A 23475-nucleotide genomic window follows, 5' to 3' on the forward strand; every position below is an offset into this window, starting at 1 on the left:
TGGAAGATGCGGTTCAACAAATAGCTTTCAATTATTTTCAGCATATTTCCGCAGATGCCCATTCCCGACAAGTCTCGCAAGATGCCGTAATGCCTTGCTGTGTCATATGCCTTCTCCATGTCAAGGAATATTGATAAGAAGAACTGTTTATGTACATATGCATCACGAATATATCCTTCAATGCGTACAAGATGATCTGTTGTCGACCTGCCTTCTCTGAAGCCACACTGATAAGGATCAAGTATATTGTTGAGTTCAAGAAAATGCATGAGTCTCCGATTAATCATTTTTTCAAAAAGCTTGCACATGCAGCTTGTAAGAGCTATCGGGCGATAGCTTGCCGCCAGGGATGGGTCTTTCCCCAGCTTCAAAACAGGGACCACAATTGCTTCTTTCCATGTGTGTGGAAGGTATCCGGCAGCCCAAATAGTGTTGAAGAGTGCGAGTAGTGTAACTTGTGTGTCAGAGTGCAAGTTTTTGATCATGTCATACATGACTCGGTCAGGTCCCGGTGCAGTGCTCTTGCATGAGATCAAGGCAGCTCTTAATTCGGCAATACTGAATGGGCGGTTATACACCTCGTCATGTCTGCATTTACGTACAAATGGCTTGAGTTCTTCTATTTCTTTGTATTTAAGGAATGATTCAGAATAGTGTATTGAGCTCGATACACGCTCAAAATGTTCCCCAAGAGAGTCTACCTGGTCTTGCAAGGTATCCCCTTGGTCATTCACCAGAGGCAAAGGATGGATTTGTTGCCCTTGCAGCTTTCTCAAGCCATTCCACACTTTTGCCTCCTGCGTGTAAGAATTAATGCCGGAGAGGAACCTCACCCAGCTTTCTGTCTTTGCCTGACGTCGTGTCCGCCTTCCCTGTGATTTGTTTAAGGTGTATTAGATTTTCGGCATTAGGTGATCTGCGCAATACGCCCCATGCCTTGTTCTGTCTCTTTCGCGCCTCTCTACAGTTTTCGTTCCACCAGGGAACACATCTTCTTAGTGAACCACCATTTGTCTGTGGAATAAACTTCTCGGCTAAATCAATAATAAAAGCAGTAAAATATGCAATGGCATCATCTATAGTAAAATTATTTATAAAATCTGGTGATAAATAAGATGATTCTTTAAAATGTCCCCAATCCGCCGATGCTAGTTTCCATCGAGGAATATGCGGAGGGTTCTCATGCAAAGTTGTCAGGTTTAAAATTACGGCGAAGTGGTCACTTCCATACAATTTATTGATCATGGACCATTCTAGGTGAGGCAGAAGAGAAGAAGAACCGATTGCTAAATCTATTGCTGAATATGTGTTGTGTTGGACACTAATACGTCGGCTCCTTCTTGTTAAAAAGGCAGGCATCAGAGGTCAAAAGAAAATTTTCAATTAATCGGCCTCTCGCGTCGCATCGCGAATCTCCCCACATCGTGTCGTGGGCATTAAAATCACCCACGAGTATGTAGGGGTCAGGAAGCTGATTAATTAAGTTATGGAAATCGTTTTTTTTTCAGGTGAGAGTTAGGCGGTATGTATAGAGAGCACACAGTTACCAGTTTGTTAAAAAAATTTGCCCGAACCGATACGGCCTCAAGGGGCATCTGGAGGGAAATCTGTTGACAAGCTACAGATTTATCCGCAAATATTGCAACACCGCCGGAGGCGTTAGCCTCGTTGCGGTCTTTGCGATAGATTATGTACTGACGTAAAGAGTTTGTCTGTGTGGGTTTCAGATGTGTCTCTTGAACACACAGCAACCTTGGATTATGTTTGTGTAACAGTTCTTTATTGTCGTCGAGGTTACGTAAAAGTCCTCGTACGTTCCACTGTAATATTTGTGTTTCCATTATGATAATGTGTTGGGTGCTGTGTGTTTAAGAGATAAGGATTAATTCACGGGCCTTTTTCAGGCGCCGTGACGGGAGTATTGTCTCTTTTGGAGCGATCGAGAGTGCCTCGCCGCTGCTTAGGCGCTGGTGGCGCCGTTTTGCTGGTGGTTGTGTCCATCGCCTCTTGCGAGGCGCTGGACAGGCGCTCTTCCGAGCACTTTGTTAGGCATGAAGGCCTCGGCACATTGGACGAGGCCTTTGAGGTCACCTGCCCGGAGGTAGATGGCCCCGTCTGCTGGGTTGGCATAGCAGCGCTAGCTGCAGCCGCCAGGGGGGGCGGATGGCGTCACTGCCGCCTCACTGGGTGTGGGATGGTTAGCCGCCGGAGACCGTTGTGGCGCTGCCCCCTGACGTGCCACTTTGGCAAATGTGTTCTTAGGCAGGTATGCCACCCGCCTACGTGCCTCCTTGAACGATATATTTTCTTTCACTTTGATCGTGACAATTTCTTTTTCTTTTTTCCAAGACGGGCATGACCGCGAGTACGCAGCGTGCTCTCCATCACAGTTTACACAATGCAAAGAGTTCTTACAAGCTTCAGACGTGTGCTCATTAGCACTGCATTTCGCACAAGTTTGGCGGCCTCGGCAGCTCAGCGAGCTGTGGCCAAAATGTTGGCATTTGAAACATCTCAGAGGATTTTGCACATACGGTCTTACACGGAGCTTGATGTACCCGGCCTCGATTGACTCGGGCAGGACACTTGAATTGAAGGTGAGTATTAGGTGTTTGTTCGCAATTTCTTTACCATCTCGCCTCATCTTGATTCTTTTGACATTTATAACATTCTGTTCACTGAAGCCCTCCAAGAGCTCAGCCTCAGTCAGCTCCAATAGATCATCATCGGAGACTATGCCACGGGTGGTACTCATGGTACGATGAGGAGTTACTGTTACTTTGGCGTCACCAAATGAAACTAGATTGGGTAGATTTTCATATTGTTTCTGGTTGCGGAGCTCCAAGAGGAGATCGCCGCTTGCCATCCTGGATGCTTTATAACCTGTACCAAAAACTTGGGTAAGAGACTTGGACACGAGGAATGGAGAGATTGTTCGCACGGGTTTGCCTGGTGTTTTGGAGTGCACTACATGGAAACGAGGAAAAGTTTATTTTTGAGATTTATCTTCTCTCATTCAGTCCTTGAGATCTTGTGTATGTCAATCACATGTATGTAACTCGTCAAGTTCTCATCTTGCTGTTACCCATGCTTACATAGGCGCTGTTCCCCATAAAGCACAATCGGGCTGCCGAATATTTCTGAACTCTTAAAAGCAGTTCAGGTGGCAAGCTCACATACGTGGTTCTGAAACCAATGGTCTGTTATGTCCGTGAGGCAGAATTGTGCGGTTTCGTAGCACATCACCCCACTAGTTGAAGGGCTCACCCTTTCGAAGGATGCCAACCGATCCTCCACATCCTGACTACTAAAGATGGTGCAGTCCATGGGGCATAACAACCAACGGGCTGTGCCTTGTTGGATGGTCCTGTCAGGCATGGACAAAACAATGGGAAACTTGAGTGTTGCAGGCTTCAAGACTTCAACCCACTTGCTGTGCGATGAGCAAGAAGCTGACAGAACAACCGCTTGTGGTGTTGCCCCAGTGTGATTTCTTGATTACACATGCAATAATTTTCTAGTGCCACAGCTTCCGAGATCAAATTGAAAAATAAAATGCCTGCACTAACTCAAGAATATTGCATTTCATTTCAGATTACATTCTAAAATGAATAAAATCATGTGTTCACATCACAGACTGTGGGACAAATTTCAGCATCAGTATGACATGCATTCCATAACATTGCCTTCGTAGCCAGGAAAAGTCGTCTGCAAGTATATTTATCTTATCCAGTACACCTAACCAAACAAGCATCCCTTTTAATCATGTTTAGCCTAATACTGATAGCTACACTCAGAAAATCTTGCCAGTCCATTTAATTCCTGCTCAGTAACAGATATGCCAGCAAGTGCACTACTGACCACCGGTGAGGCCAGACTATATGCAAGGGCGCTGCAGGGTCTCTGCACGGCGATGGGGCCCATGGTGGCACGTCCACCGGAAAGGGCAGCACTCGTGCCTTGGTCTCCAAGCGGCACCGCAGGGGCCCCAGGCGGCCTGCACCTGGCACGCGGTTCAGGAATGGCTCCACGGCTGACAGGAACGAATCCCGGTTAAAGTCTGAGTTGAACAGCACCACATCAGCTACCAAGCTGCACAAACGAGCAGGACATCATGCAATTAGAGCAATACTTACGCACGCTGACGACAAGTGGGATCACCATGGGTCACGAGTCTTTACCACAGGTTAGCACACTTACTCACAAGTACAGTGATTCATACTCACTACATATTGATTTCAGAGGCATGAGATGGAGTGTAAGAGAGCGATGCATGAACAGGAGTGAGTGATGGTTTGCGTGAATGCGAACAAAATTCAATGACTGCGATTTTGAGTTGTGAGTGTACGTGACTGGGAGCGTGTGTGAGTGGGAGTGAACATGATTATGTGCGCGAGTATGAGGGAGTAGGAAGTGAGCGAGCGTACACAAGTGTGAATGAGCACATAGCCGACTGCACAAATGTTGACTATGTACGTGAGTGTTCGCTTATTCTGCTGACCTGTGGTTTTCACCTACTAGACCAGCTTTTCAGCATGCTGATCAATTACACTTGAGAGAAAACACAACATGTAACCACCAGCTAGCACTGAACAACCCTTCCTCTCTTTCATTCTGAATATAGCAACGTGCACTGGTCGAAAATTAGGGGAGCAGTACCCTCGCAACAAGAATGACCAAAACATTTATACACACAAATATTGGGCCTGGAACAAGTCAGCAGAGCCCTTTTTGAGGCCTATCCTACAGTATCACAGCACACTTGTGATGGTCGAAAAGAATCTTGAACCACGATATAATCAAGTACACATAAGATGTTTATCAGTGTGTACTCAATGTAACAAAGGTATTTTTATGTTGGATACGATTTCATTACTACGAGGTTTCACTGTACCAGTGCCTTCTGATGCTTGCTGTTTCCCTTGAACATCAGCGGCCCTTCACAACGTCAGCACATTTACACTTGTATTCACTCATCATGCATCGATTAGACTGTGGAGCAATCTAGACTATGTGCTATGCTGCTATAGATGTAAGCTGTGGGATCTCAAGCGTGCCCTTGTGGCAAAGGATCGACAACATGGTAGTGGAAACAAAGAAAGGGGCATTTATTATGCCTTTTAAAAAATAAGGCCAACTAGCCAAATTATAACTAATGAAGCATGCTGATGGGCGCTGACGAATTGAGGAAGACCGACTCACCACAACAGGATATTGAGCGAATATGTTCGCCCTCTGCCAGACAGCGATGCCGTCCTGGTATGTGACAGATATGTGAAGGGAGGTGCACACAAGCAAATAAGAAGGCGTCTACGAGATGACTCCATAAAACACACACCTGGTCGCCCACGTGGTGAGTTCCCACACCCAAAGACGACGCCCCCCCCCCCCCCCCCCCCCCCCCATCAGGTGGCATTTGAAGTGGAGCACTTGTGCTATCTCTCATGCTACTGCAGAATTACCGACTACGAGTGCCACACACGTGCTAAGCAGGGAAGCCCAATCCTAGGAGATGCGAAAGTCATGCAAGGAAAACATCAAAGGACCCAAGAGTCCCCCGCATGGCACAGTACTTGTCAGTGTTTCTTCCCCTTGAATTTACACGTTTACAACCCACTCCTGCACCCTATTTGAAATGTACTGCATACATTTAAACAGACTTTGTTCAATGTATAATATAAAAATTATGGGATTTTACGTGCCAAGACCACTTTCTGATTATGAGGCATGCCGTAGAGGACTCCAGAAATTTCGACCACCTGGTGTTCTTTAACGTACACCTACATCTAAGTACACAGGAATGTATAGTAGAGTCCACTGGCATAGCCAGGAGGGGGGGGACTGGGGAGGTCGAACCACCTCCCCCCTTTTACATGGAAAAAAGTTTCAGGAGATAGGTGCAGAAAGAGTGACATGGATGAAAGGGAAAGCTTGAATGTGAAAGCAAGTCGAGGGCAAGTGCGGTCTGAGGGGGGGGGGGGGGAAGTGTCACGGCGGGGGTGATCTCCTCTACCACGCACATGGACAAAACTTTTCACCACCGTGCCAAGAACAAATAGACGAAAGGTGTGTCCACATGAGCTCATGTCTGATTCGGAAAAAAAGCAACTACATTTGTGCATATTGGAAGTAAGAACAAATTTTGCTGGCTGCACTCCTAACACTTGGCCAGAAAGGAGGAGGATGGTGTGGTGAAAAGGGGACAGAATTAGAGAAAGCACAGAAGAGGAACAAAAAGTAGAGAGGGCCTATTTACAAAAATTACAGTATCTATAATAGTGACACGTGTACTTGTTTGTCTTTATCGGGAGACATGTTTCACCGCCTAACAAATGTTATCGTACAGCGCAGGACGCGCCTGCATGTATCGGAAGTTTCTGGATTGTTATCGATGCTTCCATCCGCTGTCTGTTGTTGCTGAACCTTGTGTAATCTGATCGCACGTGTGCGCGACGCGAATAATGTAGAACTTTGTAGAAGGCACGCGGGCCCCAGCGATTATAAGGGGACATTCGATGACTGATGTATAAAAGCGGACACGCTTGACCTGCTGATCAGATTTTCGACGATCGCCGACCGTGTTCAGCGCTATTGTTGTGCTATAAGTGTAGCCTGTTTTTGTGGGCACAGGTTAGTGCAATAAAAGTTAGTTTTGTCTTTCACAGTATTGCTACTGTGTTCTTAAATGTCACCACTACGTGACATCTGGTGGAGGTGCTTTGCGTTCATGTACTGGACACCACCACAAACCCGTGACCCAAGCCCGGACCGCAAAGACAACACCAACGTAGTCCCGGACCATCGAGCAAGCCGCCGTCTTCAACAGCTGCCCCTGGAGCACGAACTTCTACCTGAGAAGACCAAGAAGATTGTGTCCAAGGCAATCCCAATGGCAGCCCCAGCATCCCCCATCGTGCTGCAGCAGCCCAGACAGCCTCCGACGTTCCGTGGTTCAACATTCGAGGACCCGGAAACCTGGCTTGAGACGTATGAGAGGGTCGCTGCTTTTAACAGTTGGAACAGCGACAACAAACTGTGACATGTCTTCTTCGCATTGGAAGACGCTGCCAGGATGTGGTTCGAGAACCGAGAAGCCACCTTAACGACGTGGGCAGGGTGGATCGCACCAGGACTTGGCAATGAACATGCCTTCGCTCTTGTTTATTCAGGCCCTGTTCTTCGCTTCAGCCGGCATAAACTTGGACACGTGCAGCAGAGACCACTGGTCACCGCTAAACACTACCACCTCCGCCTGTGAACATGACTCACCAAGACTCAGCTGTCCCTCTGCCGGCCACATCGGTTCAGGCGTGACGTCACCATCTGCTGCAGCTATGAAGGACACCTTTGCCTTCGCTGGGCAGGGTGGATCGCACCAGGACTTGGCAATGAACATGCCTCCACTCTTTTTATTCAGGTTCGTTTCTATTCTTGCTGTAGTGAGGATCCTATGTTATTGGTCCTACTGTGCCCAAGGGTTGCGTTGAAATGGCTTATGAGTGTGTTCACATATGTAAACTGCTCTTATGTGGTGACGTGGTAAGCAATCCGGCTCCCAGTGCTCAAAACATGTTCATTCAAATCATAGAAACACAGAGCCAGATGCAAAAAGATATTTCCGATTTGAAAGCTTCTCAAGAAAAACTTGACACATCTCTTGAAACTCTGTCCACTACACTCGAACAATTAGAGAAAAGTGTTGTCAATTTTGTAATCAGTACTGACAGGATAATGCCAATTGAACAGCATGTGAAATCTATTCACCAGTCATTTAACATGCAACAGATGAAGGTTACTGATATCGAAGACCGTAGCTATCATTCCAATCTGATTATCCGTGGAATTCCTGAAGACGAAAAAGAAAATGAAAAAATGCTCAAAGATAAGGTGCTCATCGATATATTTCACAAAATTTTAGGTGTGCAAACTTCGTCGGTGGCTCGAATTCACAGGCTGAGAAAAACGAGTCATAAGGAGTGTCCAGTTATTCTTTGCTTACAGGACTATGTAAAAAGAAAAATGTATTTTCCAATGTAAGAAAACTAAAGGGGACAGACTATTTCATAAATAAGGTTCTTAAGGTTTCAAAGAAACCTTAAGAAAGTATAAGTTAGTTTGGTAATCATCTAAAGCAGAGAGGAAAAATAAACTCAAAGTAAAGCTCATAAATGACAAGCTGACAGTTAACCATCAGACATATGTATGGAACAAAGGTACAAATGAGTGGGTTCTGCTTTCTTCACATCCTGCTGCGGATGCTCATACCCCAAGCTGTCGCACTGCCTCTATAGGCCCAAATCCCTCACACTTCATTATTTTGTACACAAATGTGCAGAGCATAGTTAATAAAGCTGAATCACTTGAAATAGCTTCACTTACTCACAATCCGCATGTAGCGATCATAACAGAGACTTGGCTACAACCTGATATTAGTAATGGTTATGTCTTTCCTCCTTCGTATTCTATTTTCAGGCGTGACAGGGAATCTTGTGGAGGTGTTATCACTGCATTATTGAAACAGAACATTAAGGCCACACTCCTGCAACAAATTGATAACGATGAAAGTGTCTTTCTAGAGACAACATGCCATGGCCGCACATTCATACTATGCGCATTATACAGACTACCAAATTCTAAAAATGAGTACCTGCGCAGGTTGCAGGATCATATTTTGTCGTTTGGCAAGAAGAACACAATTCTTGCCGACGACTTCAATGTTCCCAGCATTGATTAGTGTAATGGAAATTTCGAATCCATGCATGACTCTGTTGTTCTTTTGTGATATTATGTTTGCTCATAACCTAAAACAACTCGTCATGGAGCCAACTAGAGTATGCGGATCTGCTGGCTCTATCCTTGACCTGTGTTTATTAACAATAGCACTTCTGATACTTTAACTGCAGTGTACAAAGGCATATCTGACCATAAAATAGTAGCAGTATCCTTCGCTCTATTGAAAGGCAATAACACAATAAAACATAAGACCGTAAAAGACTACTCAAAAGCAAGAGACGAGTCAGTACTGGATTACTTAAGTTTTAAGCTGAGAATGTGCCAGAATTATGGGCAACATTCAGGGAGCACTGCCATTATTGCATTAGTAATTTTATTCCTGACAAAAAGATATGCACGAAGGGGATAAATCCATGCATCAGCTGGCACATTATCCACTTGAAAAGAAAAATAATGCGTCTAAAAAGAACTAAGTCCTCAAAAACTAGTTTCTTAGAAATATTGACGGTTAAATTGTCCGCAAGTATTCATTCGGCAAGACAGCGTTATTATACTGAGACCTTCCCACAGTTTATACAGAACAATCCAAGTAAATTTTGCAATCGTTTCCAGGATTACAGTCAGCCCATTAAACAGGTAGTTGTAAATGACAATGTCATCACATGTCCAGAAGAAATGGCAGCACACATTAACTCCTACTTTCGTTCTGTGTTTTGCAGAAGCGATGATGATATTAATAATTACAATCATTGTGATTTCTTACGCGAACCCATTATTTTGGTTTCTCATGAGGGCATCGTGGAGATGCTTCTTAGACTTGATCCGAAGTGTTCCACTGGTCCTGATGGTATACCCAATGCTTTCTTAAAGGGTCCCTCACCAGGCCCCATAGCAAATTTTAGTTATATACTGGAAGTTGTTACGTGTCTTCTAGGGAGTATTTTGCCGCAAACATTTTTCACATCGCCTCATTAATAGCTGACATATAAATATTTCAGTGCTGCAAACCCATGAGTTCAGGAGGCGAGCTCCACTGCCAAGCAAGACCTTCTCTACATTTGCCCCATCTAGCCTCCGCAAGCGAAATTCTTCCCTTGCGTTCTCCCATACCGGACTTCCAGGATCGCGTGACGCATACGTCACAGGCCCCGTCTTCATTTCTTATTTCTCCCCCCCCCTTTTTTGTGGCACTGCGCTCTTCTGCTGACGGCGTCACATGCGAGCTGTTCTGATTGTCTGGTTACGCACAGCGCATGATTTTGCCTTCTTGCCTGCTGTGCACAAGGACAGAGCACTAGCAGTACAATTCAGTGCTACACGCATACTGAGGCACAACAAGCGGATCGCAGAGCATGATAATGCGCTGGAGCACGGCAGAAAATGGCATAGTTTCGGTACCTACGCACGTGACTGCACGACCGTGGGAACAAGCAGACGAAGCGGAAGTACATCTCGCTTGCTTCACTGCGAAGTAAAATAAAAAACACAGAGACATTCTGTTTGTGTGTTTTATTTTTTCTCTAAACTTCAATTTGTCAATTCAAGCAACAGATCACACAAATAACAGATGTTACCTTGAATAATTCTCAAAGTCACGTGTCACCCCGAGCAATGTCACACTGCGGACATGAGTACGTCACCGTCCGGCTTGGAGCGCGGTTGCCGTGAGGGAAAGGGAAAACGACATTCGGATTGAAATTTTAGACCTTTCCTCGGCACATGGCAATGTAATTTTTTGCAAACACGATCGTTAGCACGCATTGTATGCTCTGCACTTGTCAGCTCAAGATGGCCAGACCTGGTGAGGGGCCCTTTAAGGTGCTTTGCGGAATCCTTAGCCCAGTTTATAACCAAAATCTTTCATGAATCACTGTCAGCTGCATTACCCCCCGACTGGCTTACAGCCGGAATTGTGCCTATTCACAAGACCGGAGGCCACCTTTTTGTAGGGAACTACCGTTCTATCCCCTTAACCTGTTTCTCCTGTAAACTCATTGAACATATAGTTGCAAATCATATATTGCAGATTCTAAATACAAGTTCTGCGCTCAGTCCATGTCAGCATGGTTTTCGAAAGGGATTTTCAACTATTACACAATTAACAACAGCTGTTCACACCCTTAGTGCCACATTAGATAATTCCAGACAAGTTGACATAATATATCTCGATTTCAGTAAGGCATTTGACAAGGTTCCTCATGATAAACTACTTCTGAGGCTTAACATAACAGGAGTACCTGCATCCCTCATAAAACGGATTGCTGCTTACTTAAAGCAGAGAACACAATACATTTGTGTGGAAATCGACGGTTTTGGTTCCCCTCCACTTGAGGTCCCATCAGGTGTCCCACAGGGGAGTGTGCTGGGACCTCTATTGTTTTTGGTCCATATAGATGATATGGTCTCCTTTATTGATGAAAATATCAAAATTAACCTTTTTGCTGATGATTGCATGTTGTTTAAAGAAATAATTCTAAGCCTGCTGAATACTGCTTTGAATGATGTTTTGTCTGGGTGTGACAAATGGGGGAGGTCACTGAACTTCGAAAAAACAGTATTTATGAGCATCACCAGGAAGAGCACCACCATATTACATTTAACTACACCCTCAACACTACATCTGTGACTCAGCACACAAGATACAAATATTAGGCATAATCATTAACAACCAGCTTACTTGGAGGGATCACATTTACTTTATAACCTCATCTGCTACGAAAAAACCCAGGTTTTTAAGACACAAGGGGAGCACCTGCCAGTGTGAAGAAATTAGCTTACGAATCTATTGTTAGGCCAAAACTCGAGTATGCCGCCGTGCTGTGGGATCCTCACATGAAAAAATATATTGCACAGATTGAGAAGGTTCAACGGTGCGCCGTGCGCTTCATCTACAAATACAGGAATTCTGACCCTCCATTTCTCCTCATGAAAACTAATCAAATAAAACTTCTCTGTACCAGCAGTAAAATAGCAAGGATAGAATTTTTGCACTCCTTGTTACATGGAAAGCTCAGCATCCCAGCCACACCATAAGTCACGGCAGCTTTCACCCACAAAACACGATGCACACTCAGCTATAGCTTGACTCATTTCACAAAAACAAATTTCCACAAGTTCTCATTTTTCTCGAAAACAATAATTGACTGGAATTCACTACTTGAAGTGCTTTTCAAGTGTGGAAACATTAAAAACTTTAAAATTAACGATATTTTTTAACTTCTAATAGAGAGCTTTTTGCTACATTGTGATCCTTTCGGAGGTGCCAGATCTCTATATGTATTTAGAAGTGCTTTATATCCACATGCGTGCATCTTAACATATATGTACATTGCTGTTTGTACAATGCATAGTACTTTTCCTTTTCTGAATTTGCCCTTCCTGCTTGGACCAAGAAGGTCTGCAGTATCATGTAAATAAAACAAAAATATATGAGACATATAAGAAACAGACAGAATGACACACAGCTAGTATGATCTGTTTGTCCTGGTTTTCCAAGTGTGCTGTTTTATATCCAATATAAAGGTGCATAATCGCATAGCTCTCATTGCCAGCGCTGACTGCCTAATGGTGCATACCCACAGCACTTGGCAATGCATAACAATACAAATGAACGCTCCTGTTTTTGTTCAACCAGCAATGGTGCATCATGTCAAGATTTGATTGCATCAACAAAAGTTAACCTTGCCCAATGGCCTTACCTACAGTTGTAGTTCATTTGTGCTGCCGCTCACAGAGTGTGCCAAGCATAGCACATTTACTCCTCACTCTCGTTTTCAGTTAATGCTCCAATGGCGCTTTACATTTATGCTCTTATTTGGCAACTGAAATGCACTATGCTGCACATGTTCAAAGTGATTCAATGCCAATTCTTGGATTCCAGGACTTAATAAAACCAACTCAAATGTTTTGCCATTCAAACGATGATGATGACAAGAAATATGTTAAGGATGTTGACATCTGGACAGACACAGCACCACCACTCCCATTAACCAGTATTTGCTGGAACACTCGCTTACCAGTGGAATGAGCTGACAGACATGACTCTATTTATTGTTGCCAAGTGCACCATTTTATTTGTGATTACGTATTGCACAATAAAAAAATTTTCAACAACGTGCTAGGATTTGTCGGTTTAGATGCATTCTCAGTCAACCTGCCCCCCTTTTTATTTTCTATGCTTAGACAGTCGTGATTGGTAGCATTCACAGCTGCATTCTCTCAGCCAGGGAGGAAGGGAATGAACTAGGAGGGAATGTCATGCAGCCAACTCCTCGTAAAGTCATTCCCTTCACTTTTTCCATGGAAAAGTCGACCCAACACTAGACTTGCAACATTTGGTTCCTGGTAGTTTTTACTGGGTGCACAGTTGTTCGGCTGCTGTGCCTGCAGAGCATGGACTACATACTCGCAATTAATGAAGGCAAAGTTAGAGGGGCAGAACTTCTGCACAGTGTTACTGCGCCAAGCAGTGTTTGACAGTGCTTTTAGTTTCTTGGAGCAGATACTAAATCAGAGCTGCTTCCATATGTGACAATTTCGAATTTGCCAAAACAGGCAAGAGAAAAGCAGCAAAATAAGCTTTAACAATCAGTGGTGTTTCTTACAAGAACTGAAATTTTGGCCAGTTTGTAAGAATTCATCATCATCATCAGCCTATATTAAGTCCACTGCAGAACGAAGGCCTCTCCCTATGATCTCCAATTACCCCTGTCCTGCGTCAACCGATTCCAACTAGCACCTGCAAATTTCCTAATTTTGTCACAACACCTATTCTTCTGCTGTCCTCTACTACGCTTCCCTTCTCTTTCTACCCATTGTGTCACCCTAATGGTCCAATGGCTATCTAATCTGCGCATTACATGACCTGCCCAGTGCCATTTTTTTTCTAGAGGGAGTTCATCCTTGAACAAAGGCACAAAAAACGAGGACACAAGAAGAAAAGCCACACAGGATGAGCACTTATTTTGTTGTTGTAAATGCTTTCTCTTCACCAGCTAAAGCAGACAAAAATGCTATTCAGAAGCGCTATTCAGAAGTGCCTCCGTAGCCTTCCCTTTGTTGCCACGGAAGGTTGTCTACAAGTGTGGTATGCCATTGGAAGCGAGCGTAATCAGACTGGCACTGCAGTCTGCGTGAGGGATCGTGTTGCCATATTGGAAGCAGGGGCTGAAAATTTTAGCAATGTCAGGAAAGCCTTAGCCACACTGTGATTCGTAGCTCACCTACGATAAATAATGACACATCAAAAAGGAATTCACAAAAAGAAAACTGCTAAAGAAAAAAAGAAATTGCTGCATGTCCATGTGGGCTTTGACCAAGTCTTTCGATGAAAAATTTTGCACTTCGGCTGCACTACCTTTCGGCAGAGCTTTAGTTCGAGCGAAGCAGGTGAGGTAATCCGTCACCAAGACGATCCACTTATTTCCGGATGTTGACGTCGCAAACGGTCCCAACAAGTCCATCCCGATCTGCTGAAACGGTTGGCAAGGAGGCTTGATCAGCTGTAGTAATCCCGTTGGCCTCGTGGGTGGTGTCTTGCGTCGCTGACAGTCTCGGCATGTCTTGACGTAACGGGCAACGTCGGCGGTTAGGCGCGGCGAGTAATACCTTTCTTGTATCCTCAATAGCGTGCGGGAGAAACCGAGGTGCCCGGTGGTCGGATCGACATGTAAGGCGCGCAGTACTTCTGGACGCAGCACCGACAGAACCACAAGAAAAAATGAAATGAAATTATGGGGTTTTACGTGCCAAAACCACTTTCTGATTATGAGGCACGCCGTAGTGGAGGACTCCGGAAATTTCGACCACCTGGGGTTCTTTACCGTGCACCTAAATCTAAGTACACGGGTGTTTTCGCATTTCGCCCCCATCGAAATGCGGCCGCCGTGGCCGGGATTCGATCCCGCGACCTCGTGCTCAGAACCACAAGAAGGTAGTTGGCGTGGACTGGTGCGAAGTTCTTTACGAGCAAGTTGTTTTGTAATGTGAACGTAGACAATCCGTGCTTAAATGCCCTAGGTACTACGTCGGTGTTCCCTTCCAAATACTCGACGAGGCCTTTTAGCTCCAGGTCTGCCCGTTGCTGTTCAGCGAAGTCTTCCGCGCTTATTATTCCAAGGAAGGTGTCGTCATTCTCGTTATCTTGTGGCGGCGGGTCAATGGGGGCGCGTGATAGGCAATTGGCATCAGAGTGTTTTTGTCCGGACTTGTAGGTTACAGTGATGTCATATTCTTGTAGTCTGAGGCTCCACCACGCCAGTCGTCATGAAGGATCCTTTAAATTCGCTAGCCAACACAACGACTGACGACTTTTAATGGCTTGCCCTATAGATAAGGGCGAAATTTAGCCGATACGATGGCGAGGCATTCCTTTTCCATCGTAGAATAGTTGCCTTCCACTTTTGACAGCGACCGGCTAGCGTAAGCTATCACTTGTTCGACTCCGTTTCTCCTCTGGACTAGAATGGCACCGAGGCCTAGGCTAATGGCGTCAGTATGGATTTCTGTATCGGTGTACTCGTCAAAGTGCGCAAGTACCGGTGACGACTGCATGCATCATTTGAGTTCTTCAAATGCGTCGGCCTGCGGTGTTTCCCACTTGAACTAAACATCACATTTAGTGAGACGTGTCAACGGCTCAGCGATGCGTGAAAAGTCCTTAAAAAAGCGCCTGTAGTAGGCCCACATGCCAAGGAATCTATGCACTGCCTTCTTGTCGATGGGTTGCGGGAACTGTGCGATTACAGCTGTCTTTTGCGGGTCTCGGCGGACACCAGATTTGCTGATTACGTGGCCTAGGAACAGAAGCTCATCGTAAGCAAAGCGGCACTTTTCCAGCTTCAGAGTGAGCCCTGATGACTTGATGGCCTCTCGTACTGTCGCAAGCCGCCTGAGGTGATCGTCAAATTTCCGGCGAAGACGACGACGTCCTCCAAGTAAACGAGACAGGTCTGCCACTTCAACCCTGCTAAAACCGTGTCCATCACATGCTGGAATATTGCAAGCGCCAAGCACAGTCCGAATGGCATAACCTTGAAGTCGTAGAGACCGTCTGGGGTGATGAAGGCGGTCTTTTCACTATCTCTTTTGTCGACTTCTATTTGCAATAGCCAGAGTTGAGGTCCATCGACGAGAAGTATTTAGCGTTGCAGAGCCGGTCCAATGCGTCGTCTATTCGTGGGATGGAGTATACGTCCTTCTTTGTGATCTTGTTCAGACAACAATAATCAATGCAAAAACGTAGGGTTCCATCCTTTTTCTTCACCAAGACCACAGGTGATGTCCACAGGCTTTTCGACGGCTGGATGATGACGTCGCACAGCATTTCGTCGACTTGGTGCCTTATAGCTTCACATTCTCTGGCAGGGCTCTGGCAGAGTGATCGAGCACACTCTTCGGTTATTATGCGATGCTTTGCGACTGATGTTCGTCGAATCCTTGATGATGCCAAAAAGCACTCTTTGTATCGCCGAAGCAGACTTCCTGAGCTGTTGCTGCTTAATCACGGGTAGAATTGGATTTATGTCAAAGTCTGGTTCAGGAACTACGGTTGTCGGGGTAGATGCGGCAGAATTTGAGAGGACAAAAGCACTGCTGGTGTCCAGAATTTCCTGGATGCATGCGATCGTCGAGCCCTTTTTGATGTGCTTGAACTCCTGGCGGAAGTTTGTCAGCAACACTTTCGTGTTTCCACCATGCAGTCGAGCGATCCCTCTTGCGACGCAAATTTCACGGTCGAGCAGTAGACGTTGGTCACTTTCGATGACACCTTCTATGTCAGCAAGTGTTTCGGCGCCGGCCAAAATAACAATGCCGGAGCGAGGCGGGATGCTCACTTGATCTTTCAGCACGCTCAATGTGCAGTGACTAGGAAGGCTCTCCGGTGGTATCGCTTGATCTTCCAACAGCGTTATTGACTTCGACTTCAGGTCGATGATGGCGCCGTGTTGGTTCAGGAAGTACGTGCCGACAATGACGTCTTGTGAACACTGCTGGAGGATAATGAAGGTGGCAGGGTAAGTCCTGTCGTGAATTCTTGCCATGCACATTTCAGCTGCATTATGAGGTGTCTTCCAGCAGTCCGAATTTGAGGGCCTTCCCATGCAGTTTTAACTTTCTTCAACTGGGCAGCGATGTGTCCACTCATGACGGAGTAATCAGCCCTTGTGTCGACTAAGGCGGTGACTGCGTGGTCGTCGAGAAGCACGTCGAGGTCGGTGGTTCTTTGTCTTGCATTACAGTTTGGTCTTGGCGTCGGATCACGGCTGTGTCGCGTTGACCTGTGGCTGGTATGTGACGTCGTCAGGTCGTCTTTCGTCGTCGTATTCTTTGCTTCCAGACTTCGTCGGGACGGCGGCATCTTGTTATGTCATCGAGGTTGTTTCTTCGGCGGCGGCAGAGGATTTTTGTCAGTTTGATGAACAGCAACCGCATTGCAGCTTTTAGTTTTGGGCTCGCTGACCGGCCCCGGGCTAGGCCAGTGTATGGTCGGCGCCGTGGCGACAGGTAGCGGCCTGGTGATGGCGAACAGGACGGTCGTCGAGAGCTTCACTGAGTAGCGGCGATGTAGTCGGCGATATCGCGAGGGCATTCACCTTGCTGCGGGTGCGGAGCGTTGACGGCGAACCCTCGAAGTCCCATCTCCCGGTATGGGCATCGTCGGTAGAGGTGACCCGCTTCTCTGCAGTGGTAGCAGAGCGGGCGGTGCCCAAACGTCTGTTTTCCTCGGGTAGCTGCGCTGGGTGACGGGTGGGCGTGCTGGTGGCGGCGGTCAACGGAATTGCGGTGTTACAGGGCCCTGGCGCAGTCATGGAGGGGGACCTTGACTGCGGACGACGGCGGCGTAGGTCATCGCTTCTGGCCGAGGCTGCGATGATTATCGTTGCACCTCGAGAACTCCAAGCGATCGCTGGACTTCTTTGACGATTTCGACGATTGAGGCCACTTGAGGTTGCGATGAAGGGAAGAACTTCTGAAGCTCCTCTCGTACGACTGCCCTGATAGTCTCGCGCAGGTCGTCGGTGGCCAGTGATTGAACTCCGGCATAGTTTATTGACTTGGCGCGGCGGTCGAATTGCCGGTTCCGCATTTCCAGTTTTCTCAATGCTCGTCACCTCCCGAAGAAACTCGTCGACGGTCTTCGGTGGGCTTCTTACCATTCCAGCAAAAAGTTCCTCCTTTACACCACGCATCAGTAGGCGGACTTTCTTCTCCTCGGACATTTCTGGGTCGGCGTGGCGGAAAAGACAGCTCATCTCCTCCGTGAAGATCGTGATCGTCTCATTTGGCAGCTGCGCTCTGGTCTCCAGTAGAGCCCGGGCTCGCTCCTTTCGCACGACGCCTGTAAATGTTTGCAGGAAGCCACTTCGGAACACGTCCCATGTCGTCAAGGTGGCTTCTCGATTCTCGAACCACGTCCTGCCGGCGTCTGCCAATGCGAAATAGACATGTCGCAGCTGTTCGTCATTGTCCCAGCTGTTAAACATAGCGACCTTCTCATACGCCTCGAGCCAGCTTTTCGGGTCCTCAAATGTGGAACCGCGGAACGTCGGTGGTTCCCTGGGCTGCTTCAGAATTATTGGGGCCGCTGCGGCTGCCTTTGTGGATATCTTCTTGGTCGTCACTGGACGATCTTCTTGTTCGTATCTGGTAGAAGACCGTGTTCCGGGGGCAGCTGCTGTAGCTGGCGGCTTGCTCAATGTTCCGGGGCGACGTTGGTGTCGTCTTTGCGGTCTGGGCTTGAATTACAGCTTGTCGGGGGCGTCCGGTACATGAACGTAAAGCACCTTCACCAGATGTCACGTGGTAGTGATGGTGAAGAAGGCAGCAAAACTTTGATTAAAGAAACTAGCGTTTTATTGGGTGAACTTGTGCCCTCAAAAGCAGGCAGCTCAAAGAACGATAGCGGCGAATACACTTGCCGATCATTGAAAATCTGGTGAGTGGGTCAAGCGCGTCGACTTTTATACATCAGTCGTCGAATGTTCCAGAGTAATCGCTGTGACCCGCATGCCACAAAGTTCTACATTGTTCGCGTCGCGCACACATGCAATCAGATTACACAAGGTTTGGTCACACACAGCGGATGGAACCATCGATAACATTCCAGAAACTTCTGATACGTGCAGGTGTGTCCTGCGCTGTGCGATAATATTTGTTAGGCGGTGAAATGTGTCACCCGATAAAGACAAGTCATCATCATCATCAGCCTAGTTACGCCCACTGCAGGGCAAAGGCCTCTCCCATACTTCTCCAACTACTCCAGTCATGTACTAATTGTGGCCATGTTTTCCCTAATCCGCCCACCTAACTTCCTGCCGCCCCCTGCTACACTTCCCTTCCCTTGGAATCCAGTCCGTAACTCTTAATAACCATTGGTTATCTTCCCTCCTCATTACATGTCCTGCCCATGCCCATTTCTTTTTCTTGATTTCAACTAAGATGTCATTAACTCGCGTTTCTACCCTCACCCAATCTGCTCTTTTCTTATCCCTTAACGTTACACCTATCATTCTTCTTTCCATAGCTCGTTGCGTCGTCCTCAATTTGAGTAGAACCCTTTTCGTAAGCCTCCAGGTTTCTGCCCCGTACGTGACTACTGGTAAGACACAGCTGTTATTTACTTTTCTCTTGAGGGATAATGGAAACCTGCTGTTCATGATCTGAGAATGCTTGCCAAATGCACCCCAGCCAATTCTTATTCTTCTGATTATTTCAGTCTCCTGATCCGGATCCACGGTCACTACCTGCCCTAAGTAGATGTATTCCCTTACTACTTCTAGTGTCTCGCTACGTATCGTAAACTGCTGTTCTCTTCCGAGACTGTTAAACATTACTTTAGTTTTCTGCAGATTAATTTTTAGACACACCCTTTTGCTTTGCCTCTCCAGGTCAGTGAGCATGCATTGCAGTTGGTCCCCTGAGCTACTAAGCAAGGCAATATCATCAGCGAATCGCAAGTTACTAAGGTATTCTCCATTAACTCTTATCCCCAATTCTTCCCAATCCAGGTCTCTGAATACCTCCTGTAAACACACTGTGAATATCACGGGAGAGATCGTATCTCCCTGCCTGACGCCTTTCTTTATTGGGATTTTGTTGCTTTCTTTATGGAGGACTAAGGTGGCTGTGGAGTCGCTATAGATATCTTTCAGTATTTTTACATACGGCTCATCTACACCCCGATTCCGTAATGCCTCCATGACTGCTGAGGTTTCGACTGAATCAAATGCTTTCTCATAATCAATGAAAGCTATATATAAGGGTTGGTTATATTTCGCACAATTCTCTATCACCTGATTGATAGTGTGAATATGGTCTATTGTTGAGTAGCCTTTACGGAATCCTGCCTGGTCCTTTGGTTGACGGAAGTCAAAGGTGTTCCTGATGCTATTTGCAATTACCTTGGTAAATACTTTGTAGGCAACGGACAGTAAGCTGATCGGTCTATAATTTTTCAAGTCTTTGGCGGTCCCCTTTCTTATGGATTAGGATTATGTTAGCGTTCTTCCAAGATTCTGGTCCGCTTGAAGTCATGAGACATTGCGTATACAGGGTGGCCAGTTTTTCTAGAACAATCTGCCCGCCATCCTTCAACAAATCTGCTGTTACCTGATCCTCCCCAGCTGCCTTCCCCCTTTGCATAGCTCCCAAGGCTTTCTTTACTTCTTCCGGTGTTACCTGTGGGATTTCGAATTCCTCTAAACTATTCTCTCTTCCATTATCGTCGTGGGTGGCACTGGTACTGTATAAATCTCTATAGAACTCCTCAGCCACTTCAACTATCTCATCCATATTAGTAATGATATTGCTGGCTTTGTCTCTTAGCGCATACATCTGATTCTTGCCAATTCCTAGTTTCTTATTCGCTGTTTTTAGGCTTTCTCCGTTCCTGAGAGCATGTTCAATTCTATCCATATTATACTTCCTTATGTCAGCTGTCTTACGCTTGTTGAAACAAGTACACGTGTCAATATGCCGAGGTTAAATTCAGGCATGTTTGCAATACAGTATATTGTGCCTTATTTTAGCTAGAGAAGGTTTTTTTTAAAAGGGCTCTGCACCCTAAATTATGCATCTCATTTTCATTCCATGTTTGCTACTTATAGGACTTGGCAATGCCTCCTGTGCCAGAAAAAGCCCTGAAATCTGAGAATTTGATATTTTAATTTGCTCCTGAAGTCAGTTTCTGTGCAGGCTGCAGCATGAACAATTTTTGGCAGCTTATGTGGCGCAATGTGTCACACATACAATGGCCAGCTTAAAATAAGTTTTATGCGTTGTACTTGTGCAATACAATTTAATTTCACTTGCAACTGGTACTAAATGCACTGTCCAATAGTCTACACTCGAAGTAGAATGCAAACACAAGCATTTGCACATAGGAAGTACGTATAGATAGTGTGTACACTTCATTTTGTATATTTTTGATAAACACATGATGGATATTTATAAAATTTACTGCGCATGTGAAGTCACAATTGCAGACGCCCTAATTACATGGCGCCACCATATCCAGTGACTTTCGAGGTCGAATGCAATCGTACATCTTGCCTGAATTGCATCTCGTCGTCTCTGCTTACTGGTGACTCGTTCTGGATGTGGTTATTGTAATCGTGGTAACAATGCCATCAAATAGGCTACTGCCGCTGCGGCCTATGGTGGGAAGACCACAACGTGAAGAAAGCTTCCGGTTTGGGAATGTAAGCCTTGTTTCAATTACAAGTTATCGATGAATGAAGTGTGAAAGTTCATGTCTCTGTCTGTCGTCTGCTTTTACTTTCAATTTGTAAGTTATATAACTTTTGTTTGGCCGCATCTATTTTCATAATTCTTTTTGCATTCACCTCGAGATTAGATAAGGTACACAAGGGTATAAAATGGTCACAGGGCCCTTTATAGATCATCGTGAAAGTGCAATTTAATCTGTTCAAGTACGTTATCTGAAGAGGCGCCCATAACTTGCACGCCAAATCACCATGTCCAGATACCTATAATTGAAAAGATTCAACAATTAACTTCTTGTTCACTTTACATTACGTATTGAAACAGCGAAATTGAGCAATTCAGAAGTCATGCCATGCTTAGCAGTGATTGTGAGACTAACACCAATTTTGATATCTGTATCTGCAAAATGTGCCACGAACTTAATTGGCATTCCTTCCAACAGTATCACAAGGACCTCCCTCTAAGAGTTTGGAACAATAACTGCAACACCAATGCATGTTTTTCCACATTTTGGGTATGGATATCTCTAAAGTGTTGCAATACCCAGACGAGGCAAAAAATCCCACAACATCCCAGAAAGACTTATACGTCCCAATAGAGGCGTCCAGTGGACTTCCAAGCGGCGTCCTAATCAGCAAGATCTGAAAAACACTCCATCACAGACATGATTCGGATGTGGAATCGGCAGGCAAAATATTTTCTGCGTGCGTGCATCAGGAAAAAGTGTGCGACATGGCTGTGTGTCTGCTTCCCAGATAAGCACTCTCTTTAAGTTTACTCAATATTTTAGCTTATCTTAACAGGGGCATCCCGAAGATGTCACACCCTGACCTTTTTATAGCCCACACATTACTAGTTGGTGTTCTGGATGTTCGAGAAAAAGGAACAGGTTTTCCGATATGTTCAAATTATCACCCAAAACTATAACATCTCAAGCTCATGCATGCACATTATCTGATCACACTGAGAACTTTAGTTGGCTAAACATCCTCCCGGCTGTGCCAGGTCCTAAGGACTGCACACAATGTGTCTACTCTTGCGCACGTGAGGCATTGCATGCTACACACTGCACGCGAAGTAGCCTAGCAGCATTCACAACGTCTATAGCACACGTAGCACATGTGCACTGCAAACCCTCGCGGTGGAGCAGCTTTTCTTGCACTACTGGCGTTCCACCATTACATATTCCTAAAGAAAATTGAACATCGTTATTTATTGCTGTAACATTAAAATTTTCACACTTGCTTTGCATGGCACCTTACCAGCTTGGAAAGCCACAGGGTAGCATAAACAAATAATTGAGTAATAACATCCAGACTAAGTTCTATGCAGGGATAAGACACCCTAATAATGTCCCAATGACAACTAAAGGTAAAACCCAACCAGGACATCCATAGGAGCTCTTTCAGTGTTTCACTTGGGAGCTTTTCAGGGTTATTTTGGTACATCCTTAGGATGTCCCCAATGTCCAAACGTATTGGATGTCCTAGGATGCCTCTTTGACATCTGGGTAGTAGTGTCAGCTAGGATTCTAGCTAGGCAGATACAACTTCGCTATGTCTCAGTTTCAATTTAAAAATTTTAACTATTTTAACAACAAGTGTTTGTTAGTGCATCTTTTAATCACCTACATAGAACATAATGTCCAATTCATATTGTTACGGTGAAGGGAACGAAGAAGTTGAATTAGACTAGATGTAGACGAAGTCTGGCAGTTGCATGAACGCCATATACGCCAGTTGTAAATATACGTTATTTTACACTCGTGGGCCTGCTTTCTTCCTGCAACATTTTGGTGGAAGGTGCGGGGTAGAATCACAGAACTTCGCAGCGGACGTCATCTACCTGCTGCCACAATGGCAAATCAACCGACACAAGTGACAACACCTCAGCAGCCCATGCCAACAGTCATCCTCACTCATCCACGGGACCCAGGGACATTTTGTGGCACGGACAACGCCGACGTCGAGGACTGGCTTACGATGTACGAATGAGGGTGCGACAACAGGTGGGATC

At 45.7% G+C, this 23475-nt stretch overlaps 1 protein-coding gene across 4 annotated transcripts in view; it reads right to left on the reverse strand.

The window, feature by feature from the left end:
- Nucleotides 1–23475, reverse strand: part of LOC126539993 (tRNA-queuosine alpha-mannosyltransferase) — a 121623-nt gene that overhangs the window by 86559 nt on the left and 11589 nt on the right. For 3 of the 4 annotated variants that reach the window (XM_055075777.2, XM_055075773.2, XM_055075774.2), the window contains exons 2-3: nt 10132–10197; nt 3862–4092 (exon numbers count right to left, since the gene is read on the reverse strand). In XM_055075777.2, the coding sequence (XP_054931752.2) occupies nt 3862–4092; nt 10132–10197 (297 nt within the window). The remainder of the gene's footprint in view (nt 1–3861; nt 4093–10131; nt 10198–23475) is intronic. The other variant, XM_055075776.2, reaches the window with a different exon arrangement.

This window comes from Dermacentor andersoni, chromosome 2, assembly GCF_023375885.2.
Source record: "Dermacentor andersoni chromosome 2, qqDerAnde1_hic_scaffold, whole genome shotgun sequence".
Classification (NCBI taxonomy): domain Eukaryota; kingdom Metazoa; phylum Arthropoda; class Arachnida; order Ixodida; family Ixodidae; genus Dermacentor; species Dermacentor andersoni.